Source organism: Prinia subflava, chromosome 3 (genome assembly GCF_021018805.1).
Source record: "Prinia subflava isolate CZ2003 ecotype Zambia chromosome 3, Cam_Psub_1.2, whole genome shotgun sequence".
Taxonomy (NCBI): domain Eukaryota; kingdom Metazoa; phylum Chordata; class Aves; order Passeriformes; family Cisticolidae; genus Prinia; species Prinia subflava.
Window position 1 is genome coordinate 41880840 of NC_086249.1, and position 14081 is coordinate 41894920.

The following is a 14081-nucleotide window of genomic DNA, read 5'->3' on the forward strand; positions in this document are numbered from 1 at the left end:
CTCCTATGGCACAGAAAGCAAACAGCCGCATTGACAGGAGAATCACAAATAAAAAGGCTTTGCAGAAATCAATACACATGTTCACAGAATTAAATTACCTTTTTTGCAACTCATCAGAGTTAAGGATTCTCTTTAAAATACGTTTTGAAAAGACAGCAGTTATAGGTTGGGATGAAACGTAAGATGAATGCTTTAGCAAGAGGCTTTAAGTTAATAGAAGTCTTTTGCCAAGATATTCTATGGTCCACAACCAGCCAAAGATGTGAACTGACACAGACTGCAACGGGGCTGTTCTCTGTAAGACTGTTGCACAGTATTGCATGCTTTGACAGCACTGCCTAAAATATAATGGGATTATGTACAGATTGAAAAAGAAATGCTGACTAATGCTGCTGCACTTGATCTGCTTTGTGAGTGAAAAGCCAGACTGTTTTTCCAAGCATTTCCTGGGCTTCAGAAAATAAAATGTAATTTTAAAGTTGGCATTAACAGAGAAATACTGACCTATTATAGAACAGTGGAAGAGAGTATATGGTTGTTGTAAATTTGATCATTTCGAATTAGAAACACAATTAATCCAAGCTACCAGCAATTTGGAAGTCATTTGGCAGCTGAAAGTTCTGAGTATACTTTGACATTGTAAAGGTGGTGGTTCTAATTATTTTCTTGGTTCAAGAAAACTTTTATGTTCATCCTGATGCATGTTCTTTTCAAGCAAATAGTAATGGAAAACTGGAAATCTCATATTTTTGCCGGCTGTAATGGAGATGTGACAGTTTGCTCTTCTTGCCAGCCAGAGCACCTAGGTACAAACTCAGTATATAAATACGGTTACTGAGATCCTACGTGAGTCCAGAGAACTTGAAGCTATGCTGATGGATAGATGGATACTATGTTTGTGAAAGACACACAGCCCACCTATGCACATGCCCACACATGGAATTTTGAAAGCAGATCTTGGCACCAAGTCCTAGGGTTGATTGCTCGAATTCACAATTCCAGGGCAACCTCACGATGACGGCTGTGATCAGAGTCTTCCCAGCCCAGGTCTCCATGGGTAGGGATTCTTAGCAGGGCTCATCTGGAGCAATGACTGCTGGCAGAAAGGGACTCTCTAGAGTTTTGTAAATCCTCCTAAGTGTGCCTGAAGAGCTAGCCTAGAAAAGTGTACTCTGAAATCCCAGAACCTTTACACAAGGCTGAAGATGTCTCTAAGGCCTGGTGAACTTACATGATTAAAGTATTTTGAACAACAAACCTCAGGGATTCTCAGCTGTGCTGTTTAGGTTTAATTTACAGCAGCCAGAGGCCTTGAAATCTTATTGTAGATCAGAGTTGTATCTTTGTACAAGAAGGAAGTGTCTGGAGGAAAGAAGTCAGACCACTCTTACCTGCACAGGCTCTGACACAACATGCCAATTTTCTTCTGTTAGATTCACTGGGAGAATCAGGAAAAGACTTGGAAAATCTATGTTGTATTTTTTTTTTTAAGAAAAAAAAGAGATCAGAGATCAGAGCAGAATTATCTCTGTGACCTTGTACATTTTTGTGCTTGGAAGATTTATGGATAGCTGGATACTACCTGCTTTTATTATGCAAGGAGGCTTTAGGGCATTTCCAAACACGACCTGACATGACAGAAGAGAAGACATGCAGCGACAAGACTGTCTGATAGAGCCACTGCCACAGGTAGGAAAGACATACAGAGTCCAGGCACTGCCTGATCATTAATGTGCCAAGGCTGCAACATTACTGCAAACAGACAGAGCTCATGTCAGAGCTACACATTCAGCAGCAAGAAAGCTGACATCTCAACAAAACAGAGGGGACACTGCCAACCTGCACACTGGTATTGGGGAAAAACTGCTAAGTGAAACCTGCCAGAGACAGGGAGTAGATCAAAAAGCAAGAGCCTTTTAGACAGTCAGGTTGGGGACAAGTTGCTTGCCTAAAGCCCTCTTTAGCTCCTAGGGAGGAAACAAGAATCTCCAAGGCAATAATTCTGTCATCTGCAGGTGGGTCAGTCTTCCCACTGGCTGAAAAGGGCGCCATGGAGGATCAGGCTGAATTATAACAGGTGTCTAATTTTCAGATGCCTGTATTTAGCTGAAATATCTCCCCTCAGAGCAGATTTCACTATTTTAGCTGGATATTCTTTGCTATATTCTGTCTCTTTGCTCCAACTGTGTCTTTCCTATCTCTTCACACCAGCCAGATTTCACACCTGCCTCTTAGACCCTGACCTATCCATTCCATGTTATTATCATTTATTGCCACTTACAAGGAAATTATCAACATTATGAAACTCTTCCACCTCATTAATCAAGGACTTTAATTAAAAAGTTGAGGGTAAGACTTTCAAATACTTGCTGCATTGTTTATACCCACATACTGGAGCAGTAAAAGAGAAATAACAGCATGCATATTTTGAAACAGCCTGAGATGACAAATTTCATTAAGTGCCCATGGTTTTAATGGGATGAAATAGATAAATTCATGGCAGGAATCCCACAGACCACATGGGGCCCTGGGCATGACCGACACCATAGAGAGGTTTTGGAAAGCATTATGAATTATTATACATGCAAGCTGATCAGTTGCAACAATTTGACTGAAGTCCAGTTTGCCTAAAGCACGAAAGGAACTGAAATTGATCAGATAAAATGAATTTGGAGAAATAAAATTAATTTGTGAGTGAACTGGTGTTTTTGCAGCATAATTTTCTGAATATTAATGAAAAAAAGGCTTATTCTAAAATAAACCCTACATATCGTAAAATAAGTTTTATTCAAAGCAATAAAACGAGAATACATCTTAGAAAAACAAAAAGCACTGAAATAAAAATCTTCTTAGAAAAAGAACATCTTTCAATAAAATTCTCATAGCACTTTTAAAAAATCGTTAAGAATTTAGTTATAGATATCACATACTGCATATGATTAATGTGTACATGCATAAATAAATATACACTGGTAAGATTAGCTTTTATTTTAAATATTTATCTATACATTTTGATTTTGAAGCTGTATTTCCAGTCTTGAAATCTTTGGTATTAGATACTGAAATGTCTTTTCAAAAAAGTGGACCTGCTTTTCATAAATTAAGACTCTGATGGCAAACCTTGTGAGTTTGAGCAGGGCAGCAGCTCAATACTATTACAAAAATTCTGTTCCTTTGGATAAAGTCTTGGGTTAAACACAGTATATTTTAATGCTGGCAGACAACTTTTGGTTAGAAAACATTTTGGATCGATCCTGTTTGATCCTTTATAGCTACCTAGAGCTTTAATTTTATTCTAAGGAACACATCTCTCAGTCTCACGCAAAATAATCAAATAACGAAGAAATAACTTTCCTCTGAAATCCATTCAACTGTGTTTTAGGTTCTAGGAAAAAAACCCTTAAACACAGCCTGTCTAAATTCCTATGTTATACTGAAACTTGAGCATTTGCAAAGACAATTTTCCAGCAACTGTGGAAATTTGCAAAGATTTATGCCATCTCTACAACACTGCCTCTTGTTTATAATTATGGCTAAAGTCTCACTGTGAACAATAACATCAAAATTTGTCAGAGAGAGCTATGAAAGGCATCCTGAACTATGGTCTCAAAAAGTTTTGTGGATCCTTTGCTATTTTGGCCTTACCTTTCCCACAAAAGGTTGGTTGCTCTGAGCTATTTTTGTTTTTTACCATTAAGTGGTGGGAAGCAAGAGTTTTCTTGGGGTCAGTCTCTGCATGCCAAGATCAACAACAGCTTTTTAGCGCGTTTCTTGGAAAACGTACTTTTGCTGGGTGAAACCATTTAACTGACAAACTCAACTTTGCTCTGCTATGTGATGTAGAGTTTTTCAGATACAAGAAGAAGTTAGACAAGCTGTTAATGATCTAAAGCTCAGTGAAGGAAAGTCCTTCCAGAGAATTCAGTGATTATTGATGAGGCTTGATAAAGCTCTTCTGTTTTACACCTGGGCTGATGAACTGATCTCTGCTGAAGGTATATGAAGGTAACAAGAGACATCCTGGCATAATTCAGTGGCTTCCATTCTCTGGGGCATATTTTGCTGACAGAGTACAACAACTTTGAGAGAACATCCACAAAATCAAACACACACTTCTGGATTTCCCATAGGTAAACACCCGTTTGTGAGAGGAACAAATGTGCACAGTGCCTGAGTCCTGTGTCAGGTAAGGCAAAATAGTAGGAATGACATGGCCAGAGACACCATTAAAAAAAAGTCACCTGCTTCTTTTTTTTTTTTTTTTTTTTTTTTTTTTTTTTTTTTTTTTTTTTTTTTTTTTTTTTTTTAATAATAATAGAAGCAAAATATTTTCCTTTGGCCTCCATTTTGGAAATAAAAAGACCATTCTAGATCAAATCTTAAAGTTTGAAAATGTCAGCCAACATCACCAAGAACCAAATAATAAAATGAAATAATCCGTATAGATAATATTTGCCTTAAATACTTACAACTTGAGTTAAAGTAATTGAGTAAAAGGTCCTATTATGGCAATATACAGGCAGTCTGGAGAAGAAGTGGCTCTCCTGATGTTCAAATAAATAATTTCATTACTGAGTCCAGTTTTGGAATACTTAGCAAAGAAGAGGTGTTAACTGGCTGAAGTGAACCTAATGGAAGGCAATCAAGTTAAACGGGGTCTGGATCTCAGGATGTTCAAGAAGGGGTTGAGGGAAATTATTTTATTCAGGCTAAAGAAGAGAATAATGGGAGGTAAGTAGTCTCAAAGTTTAGTTGGCTAGAGCATGATACTAATACTGGCAAGGTTGTAAGTTTGATCCCTGTATGGACCATTCACTAAAGAGATGACCTTTGTGGGTTGCTTCCAACTCAGAATGTTCTGTGATTCTGGACTGCTGTTGCCATCCACTAATGAAACTGCTGGTTCTGAAGAGCTGGAGCCAGACTTGTTCTAGAGGTGCACACTGAAAGGATGAGAGATGATGGTTGCATGTGGTGGCATGGGATATTGCTACAAGTATCAGGAAAAAGGTTTATCAATTTCTAAACACAGGCACTGTGAAAGAGAGGCTGTGAAATATTCATCTCTGGGGAAATGAAAGATCTGACTTCACAGGAACCAGAACAATAAGACCTGTCTTTGCAGTTAGCCTGTGTTTGAGCAGCAGTTTGGACTTAATGGCCTTTTGTGGCCATTATGTGCATGATCCTTCCTTAAACAAAGTTGTGTTCCTGCCTTGTCTGGGGTTGTTTTTCTCCTCTGTGCTATATATGTCACTATGGGTTATGTACTGTTTCATCTTGCCAGCCATATTACCCTCTATATCTGCTCCCTGAAACATGTCAGTTCATACTAAATGTTTAATTTTTTACACAACACTTTCTTGACCTAATTTAGAACATGGTGCACACTGTACTTGCCCCCTCTATGATCAATTATTCTGAAGTGTCTTGCTGTGCCATCAGTTTGAATGTACATTGTGCTAAGGACTGACAAGACCTTACTTTCCCATACATCCCAACAGCAGTTTGCTAACCACAAATATTTGCAATTTTGCACAGTTCCCAAACATCCATATTCTCTATAGATTCATGTACTCTAATAGTATAAACCATTCTGACAGAAAGGGTGGGGAACACATTGTTCAAGAGATCCAGTAAGGCTGTATTCCTGCTCCAGGCAGGCTTTTGAACAATCCAATTAAAATGAACATTTAAATATGACCATAAAAGAGAAAAAGCTCATGAAAACAAATTGCCTAAAAAAAATTTTCTTTGCTGCAGCAACCCTGAAAAGCTGGCAAGGAGCTTTTTAACCACAACTACATACTCAATTTCATAGCATTTGCTGGTGAAGCAAATGCCCACTGTGAAGGCACTTAGTCCAGTCACAGCTAGATTTGAGGCCATGGTTTAGGGCCAAAGAACACCTATGACAAACATACAAGGATCGATATGATCCTTACAGGAGCTGCAGTCAAGGCACACAGAGGGTGAAGCTGGGTTTTATTTGGTTTCCCCTCAGAAGCACTGCTATCATTCACAAAGGACACCTAGCAACTGCATGGAGAATGTGATAGAATTCTTCCTTGTTTTTTTCCCCAAGATGATATTCTTGATTTCCCTGTTCATTTTTCAATGGTGATGGATTCTCAAGTATAGTAAACAGGCCTATGTTTCTGTAATGTGAAGCAACAGCTAATAATAAGATGACAATTAATTTTCCTTATGAGCCAAAGCTTGTTTCTTATTTAAGTGCAAGGACCGGAGATTCTGACTGTTCTTACGGAGAAATTTCTCCACAACTATTTCTTAAGGTTGTGACAGCCCTGTAACACTGACTTACTGTTCCACAGATAATCACCACATAGTGGAGCACGACTTGTGTAATCATCTAATCATGGAAAAGACAAAATTAATGCAGAAGTTTCCTCAAGAGACTTTAAAACTGTAAAGTTGATAGTCTCCATGGAAATGTAGCCCCATACAAATTTTTTCTCTGAGCGTCCTACTCTAGTGACACTTTTAATAGGTGCTAATTATGCACATTTATCCTTCTATTACATGGTAGTTGGCAAATGTTAATTACTATTTGCCCACTGGAGAGCTTAGGTCACTATGGACAGTCTTGAAACTTAAGTTGCATAAAATATTTGTGTCCTGAAGTTCATGTTGATGAGAAACCTGCAACAGTGAGCTCTTCCTCCTCTCTGGATTTTAAGAGAGATAGTATTAAAATGCAAACTACATCCAGAGCTATTTGAATTAGGAAAAAACAACAAAAATTCTATTGTTTAAAATAATAATAGTTCTGACATGTAGTTGCTGCTCCAGGATATACTTTTCCAAGAAAGTATTTGCTTTGTCATGTTGCAGGTTTCAGAGAAGAACTATAACCACAGAGCCACACTAGTTTTGACTCAAATGACAAAATTTTTTGTTTACATCCAGAAAATACAAAAGTATTTCTATGTACCTCAGATATAGTCTCCCTTGAAGAGTGCTTCATTTACTCTTCTTAAGGATAATGCATAATTTTATGGTTTGAAGAGATGAGACAACAAACTACATTGCAGCCTGGAAACAAACCTTAGCTTATTGATAAAGACCTAAGAAAAATATTAAGTTTATTAAAAAATGACTAGACTACACTTTGTATGTATGTGGATGGGAAAAGAGCAGTGTTTGGCTGAGATTCATTCCTTTAGAAAAACAACCACCACCACTGAAAAAACCAACCAAAAATCCATCAGAACAAAATGAACAAAACAAACCCCCTCAACCAAAAGCCACCAAACAGAAAAACACAAAATGAAAAAGACCTAAATACACAAACAAAAAGCTGAAATGGACATGTTCATCACATGCTGTGAGCTGGAATGTCCTGTGGAGATGTGTGTCTCCTTCAGTGGTACAGGGAAATCAGGTACCAAATGAATTGCCTTAAATTATGATGGGTGAATCTGAGGCCTCATTATTTGGCTGGGCTAAGGCACTACAGCAACCAGAACCTGAAAGCTGAACACAGAAAATGTGAAACTGGAACAGGAAACTGCTGGTTAGGAAACACTAGAGATCAGTGAGCAAAATGCATCATTTTGGATGCAAGAGATTTTGGAAGGCATGTTTTTTCTAAACAGCACAGTCTAGATTGACTACAAGCTATTTAACAAATGGTATCAAATTACTGATCTTCATCCATGCTCATGAACTTTTGTTTATGAAAGTGGCTCCCTTGACTTGACCTGTACTGCTTGCAGATGATGGGTTTGGCCAGCACAGGCATAATCCAGACATATGAGTCTATACTGAAAATATTAATGTTTCTTTTAGAAAAGATAGTCATCTTAAACAACATAATTCTCAGAGTTAACGGTGTCTTCAAAAACGTGCTTTGGGATGCTGAGTTACTTAAACATCTTCCAGAGTAAACAGCTATGTCAGAGGTTGAGGGTAATAGAGGTTCTTCTTCTTCCCACTGAGTTTTTTCTGGAGAGGAGCGAGTCACTAAAATTTTTGAATTGCTTTTACTAGAAACTAGCTTGTGCCCTTCTCAAATTGTGCCTCCTTCTTTCAGCTCTATTAAAAGACAGGTTAACGACAAAATCCACTTTGTCATGTCAAGGTCTATGTGCCAGCTATGCATTTGTTCTTATTATCCTTTAACCTCAGGATACTGTGAAATCTGACTAGATACTTGCTATTTTGGAAGACCAGACAGAAAAGATACTAATATCTTCTCTGGCCATGGCACAGCACACAAGGGCCTCTTGCTCCACTTAAGCACTGTATTTCTGAGGCAATGTATAAAGACAATAGTTTTTATATTAGTTTCTCCTTTCTTGATGATACAAAACTGGGAAAATTAACTGGAGGAATTTTTTGTTTTAATACTGAAATGTGAAACTTGTTTACAGAACTTAGTCTGACTTGTCTGTAAGAAATGCCCATCTAGAGAAGCTCCCAGATTGAGTAATTTCTTTGCAATATTATTCTTTGCAATAATCTTAGATTCTGGCTTTTTTAATGTATTAGAAATATTTACGCAGCCAAGGAAAACCCACCTCACGGTGAAGGCTGATGGTGAGGACTGCTGTGCTGCCATGGGGGAAATCCCAAAAAGCAGTTCACCTGTGGAAGGCAGGCCCTTCTGACAGGTGCCTGACAAATAGGCGTAGACACGCACACTTGTTTTTCTAAGCGAAAAGCAGACGTACACCTGCCTCCTGCTTCCCACAGTGATCTACCAAGGTACATACAGAGGAAAAGCCACTGAATTGTTGTTCTTCAGAATACCAGGCACAGCCAACCAGTGTATTACAAATTCAAAAGTGTAGTAAATTACATGGGATCAATGGGGCCAAAAGTTACACTGCCCTAAAGAAACACACATGTTTAGGAAAAAATGGAAGATACACAGTATCTTAATGAAAAGGTCTAGGAGAAGTCATGGTATCAAAATCCCTCCAAAATTTCAGAAATTTTTCTGCTGGTACCTGTCTATGTGATAACCATTTTAATGAATATATCAAAACTAAATTCTTGCAGTCAAGACTACTAAGTCCTTCTATAATTTTATTTTTGACAAATAGATTTGCCCTGACCTGGTCCAACTTGTGTTGATTCTTAAAGTAAGAAAAAGGGGAGAGACCACAGTACACTGAGAGAAATTACCATCCTGCAGAGTAGACAGGCAGTTAGGGGGCATCTAGGATAACACTAGAATCATAGGAAGGAAGAATCATGTAAAGAATGACATGGCCCATACAAAGTAGGCTTTCAATAATCCCAGGCCAAAATTTTTATTTTACACTATAAGGATAGAGAGGTAAGGGGTTTTTTTCTTCCATTTTAAAAATGCTAGGGAATTTTCTTATTCCTTCTGATATAGGGTATCTGGTTTGAATTGAGTGACAAGTTCTTGAACCAAAAAAAATTCCTCTGTGTGCATATTTTAATGAAAATACTCACTGAAGAATGCTGATCATCATTATTTGCAATAGGTGCATCTGTCATTTAGAAAGAAGCATACTGTAGGTAACTAAGGTTAGTAATAACACTACAGAAATTACATTATACCTCATTTCCCTACATGAAAAATAATTCTTGTAGCAATGGGATTCTTTTTAAAAGTAGATTAGCAAATTTTAAAAATGGATGCTTACAAGAACCAGAATGATTTCTGGTCTGGAGAAAATAGATATTAAAAAGAAAAGACAGTATGTATGTTTTGGGGCACTGTATAATCATAGGAAGGAATCCTTGATATCTTTTGTTTTTCCTCACTGTAATCTACCAGATGGTGACACTCTGGATTTTCAAACTCTGCTGTTTGTCTACGTTGTGAACTACTCCTGCTAAGCACTGGAGGAGATGGACCATTTGTCTGCTTTGTTAGGTCAATATTTCATGACAGAACTCTCTGTATCCTGCCTCAGGAACGCTTGGCAAAAACGCAGTGGTCAAAATACTTTTCACTGTATTTTCTTTAGTAATACATTTACCCAGGACCCACGGTAATATCATCCACTCGACGATGGTTGGAGGGGGTCCCTGCATGCTGAGGTCTGACCTGTCGATGTGCTGAGAGGCAAGCAACAGCAGGAACAGAAAAGTCAAGTACGATGCAGTATGGCAGATAAACTTGATAAATGGCTTTCTGATGAACAGCCCCAGTGGGCTTTTGGGAGCTATCAGGTAGCACACAGAGAAGACTGGGAAAAGGAGTCCTATCACAACACATGTCAGCATCTTCACTGCCCAGTGTCGCCTCCGCCATCCGGGGAATTCGTCGTACCAGCGGGATGCAAGCAGCTGCTGGCAATTGGGCTGAGCAACAAACTACAGAGAGAACAAAGGAAGAGAGTTAGTGTCTTGCTGCCTCTGTAAAGCTTTTTTTTCCTTCTATGTATCTTTAGTAGATAGAGATTAAAAAAATTAAAATAAATCCACAGCCTGTCCAAACCCACTCATACTGTTTATATCAGTAAGACAGGGCTGGGTCAGCCTGCCTTTCCATCAATGCCAAAAGTACAGTACAGAGAAACAAACATTTACTTTTCACAATAGAGCTTCACTTCTGCATTGGTTGAGTACACAAGGAATCAACAGAGTGTGAAACATGTGGACTTCAAAACCTAACTGGAAACTGAAAAGCAAGTTCACAAATATTTCTATTATTTAATCAGCAACATTTGTGGAGAATTCACAGAATATGAGGTAGAAGTTGATATGAAACCAAGGAGCACAACTGAGGTCTGCAAATGATGAAACTGGATTCCACAGCCATGAACAAACTGTTCTCAGTATGTTCCCTGCTAGTTTTCTAAAATTCATGTTTACATGCTTTATTACTGACAAAACAGATGCATTACAGAATACTTACATAATGTGAACTAAGCACTAGCATTCCCCAGTGTTTCACTAACCCTTGTTAGGATACACACCTATCCTGTGCAATGCTTTATGGTCTATCTGTTACCTGTTATGACAGGGTTTTATTTTTTAGAATATGATCCTTAAAACTGAATTTCACCCAAACCCCCCAAAACCAAGTAAATATTTAATATTTTTCAGATAGCTTTTCAAAGAAGTATATATCAAGGTTGTATGTCATACTTTCCTTTGATTACAAGTTCCTATTCACCCATTGTTTTCTTTGATAAAGGTGACAGAGTAGCAGTACAGAGGAATTGACATAAAAGGCAGAATAGAAGCAACATATGTATCAAAGAGGGCCAGGGTTGCATTAAAAAAAAAAAAAAAAAAGAAAGGAATGAAAACAGGCATTTTCCTTCTGCTATTCTGGTGGTTTAATGCTGGCTGGATGCCTGGTGCCAAACAAAACTACTCTACCACTCCAGTCCTCAGCTGGAGAGGGGAAAGAAAGAAGATACGAGGAAAGGCACATGGTCAAGATAAGGACAGTGAGAGATCACTCACCAATTACCATCATGAGCAAAATAGACTTGGGCCAATTAATTCATTACCCATCAAACCAGAGGAGAATAATCAGAAATAAAATCAAATCTTAAAATCAGCTTTCTCTCACCCCTTCCTTTTTCCCAGGCTCAACTTCACTCCTGACCCCCACGTGGCATAGGAAGACGGGAATGAGGGCTGTGGTCAGTTCCTCATGTTGTCTCTGCCCCTACGTTCCCCTCGGGGGGAGGACTTCTCACACTCTTACCCTGCTCCATCATGGGCTTCCTCCCATGGGAGACAGTTCTCCACAACTTTCTACAATAGGACTCCTTCCCACAGGCTGCAGTTCTTCAAGAGGAGCTGCTCCAGCTCGGGTCCCTTCTGTGGGGTGCAGTTCCTCAGGAGCAGACTTCTCCAGCATGGGTCCTCCATGGATTTATTAGTCCTGCCAGAAAACCTGCTCCATCTTGGACTCCTCTCTGCACAGGACTACAGGTCTTGCCAGGAGCTTGGTCCAGTGCAGAGTTCCCAGCAGGCCACAGTCTCCTTCACACAACTACACACTCCAGTGTAGAGTTACTCAGGGGTGCAGGTGGATCTCTGCTCTACCATGGACCTCCATGGGGAGCAGGGTGACAGCCTGCCATACCATGGTCTTCCTCACCAGCTGCAGAGGAGTCTCTGCTCTGGAACCTGGAACACCTCCTCCCTCTCCTTCTCCATTGGCCTGGGTGCAGAGCCGTGTTGCTCACATCTTCTCACTCTCTTGTACCCTGTCTGAAATTGTTCCTGTGCACTAACTTCGTTCCTCTCCTTAAATTTGCTATCCCAGAGGCACCACCATCACCAGTGACGGGCTCAACTTTGGTCAGAAGCATGTCCATCTTGGAGTATATGGCATTGAACATGGGAGAAAGGGGGCAATCTTCTGGCAGCATCTCACTTAAGCAGCCCAGCTACCAAAATCTTACCATGCAAACTCATACACGTTTGAGCATAATACATACATACTATGGATTGAGTCATTAGCTGAATACCTAGTAAAGCTACGCAGAAACCTTTTTCTGTTATTACAAAATTATGCTTTTTCACTAAAATAATTTCAGACTTGAACTCGAATCAAATGCACCTATTTTGGGATCTTACATTATTTTGATAATACTTATAACCACAGGAGCCAAGTTCCTTTGGGGGTGAATAACAGGTAACTTCTCAAACTGTTTCCAAAATCACTGGGATTACTACTGCTAAAAAAATGTTCTTTAGATTGGAATGAAATAAGAGTCAGCATGCATCTTTCTATATATGTCTGGATCTTGTCAGAATTGATTACCTCAGACAAATTCAAACCTGGTGTACATTGAAGAAATGTCAGAGTCTTTAGTAGAGACAAATTTGCCTACCAGACACCAACAGTGAAGCTGCCTCTGACTTTTGAGAAAGATAAGAAAATGTACTCCTACTGTAAAGATCTTGAAAATAGCCTTAAAATAGAGCAACAGAGTGTACTCCTCCATTAGGAGAAACACATTCTAAAGGTTTCAGGTTGTTTCTTTCAAGGTACAAATGTCTGGAATAATAGTGTGTGCATTCAGAGCAGATGGTTTCAAAGTTATGTTTTTGCCAAGTTTATTTTCCCTAAAACATTTTTCAACTTAATTAGACTGAGTAGGTACAGATTAGTGCTTTGCTTGACTAGTGAAAAAGTGTGACTCACGGAATAATTCCTCAATAAAATATTTCTCTCTTTTTGCCCTGGAGAATGCCAGGTCGATGTTTGCTTCCTCCTCTTCATAATATCTTCCCATTATGTATCCTCTCACCTAAAGTAATCAGTTCCTAAGTCTTGTCTGTGCCTCCTTTCTAAACACCCTTGGCCACCCTCACAGTGTTGAGGACCTATGTGTAGGAATAGCTGCCAGTGCCCAGAAAGGTCTGGTGACAGATGTGGGGGACCTACTCCTTGCCAAGCATGGCTAAAAGGGAATTGATTTTCTTGTTTGCAATGTAGAGGAAATTAAATAAAAGGCAGGAGTTTTTCCAGTGTCCAAATACTGGGCTGCCCTGGGACTGGGCAGACCAGAACTGATGCAGAGGTACCTCATGCCATGAGGAGATCCTTGCTGAATGCATCATCTGGAGGATGCTCCATGATGGGGTGGGCACTGCATTGCTTAGTTCCAATCTTTAAAAAGATTAATATGCAAAACTGTTATTGTTAATAGAGAAAGCATTTCTGAGAAGGCTTAAAAAATGCTTCTTGTCTTCTAATACCCATATTATGGTGTTGGGATTGTGTGGCTGAGGTACAATGTATGAAAGATGGTCTTCTGGTTTTTCGGAAAGTGCAGAAAATTTTCAGATCCCAGACACTGAAGAGAGAATTTCTAAAGTAGTAATTTCCTAAGAAATTAGCAATCATTTTTCTTCAGAATATGACTGACAAGAGATTCTAGCACTGGTTGGATCCTCTGATTACAGAACAAAATTTACACAGACTATACATTTGATATGGCTGGTGTCAGAGGAGAAGCCTTGGTAATGTGCTATAAATTACTTGCTTGACATAAAACACATAAGAAACAAATAATAGTATGGTATGGAGCAAGCATATGAAATACTGTGTCTGCATTTAAAGAGCTGTATGTGAAGGGGAGCAGTTCTAGTGCCGCAGGCAA

The 14081-nt window shown here is 39.0% G+C and overlaps 1 protein-coding gene across 5 annotated transcripts in view; it reads right to left on the reverse strand.

The window, feature by feature from the left end:
* TRPC4 (transient receptor potential cation channel subfamily C member 4) overlaps window positions 1-14081 on the reverse strand; it is a 131526-nt gene that overhangs the window by 25415 nt on the left and 92030 nt on the right. For 4 of the 5 annotated variants that reach the window (XM_063391977.1, XM_063391975.1, XM_063391974.1 and 1 more), the window contains one exon: window positions 9984-10320. In XM_063391977.1, coding sequence (XP_063248047.1) covers window positions 9984-10320 — 337 coding nt within the window. Of the gene's footprint in view, window positions 1-9983; window positions 10321-14081 lie in introns of those variants that run through there. The other variant, XM_063391978.1, reaches the window with a different exon arrangement.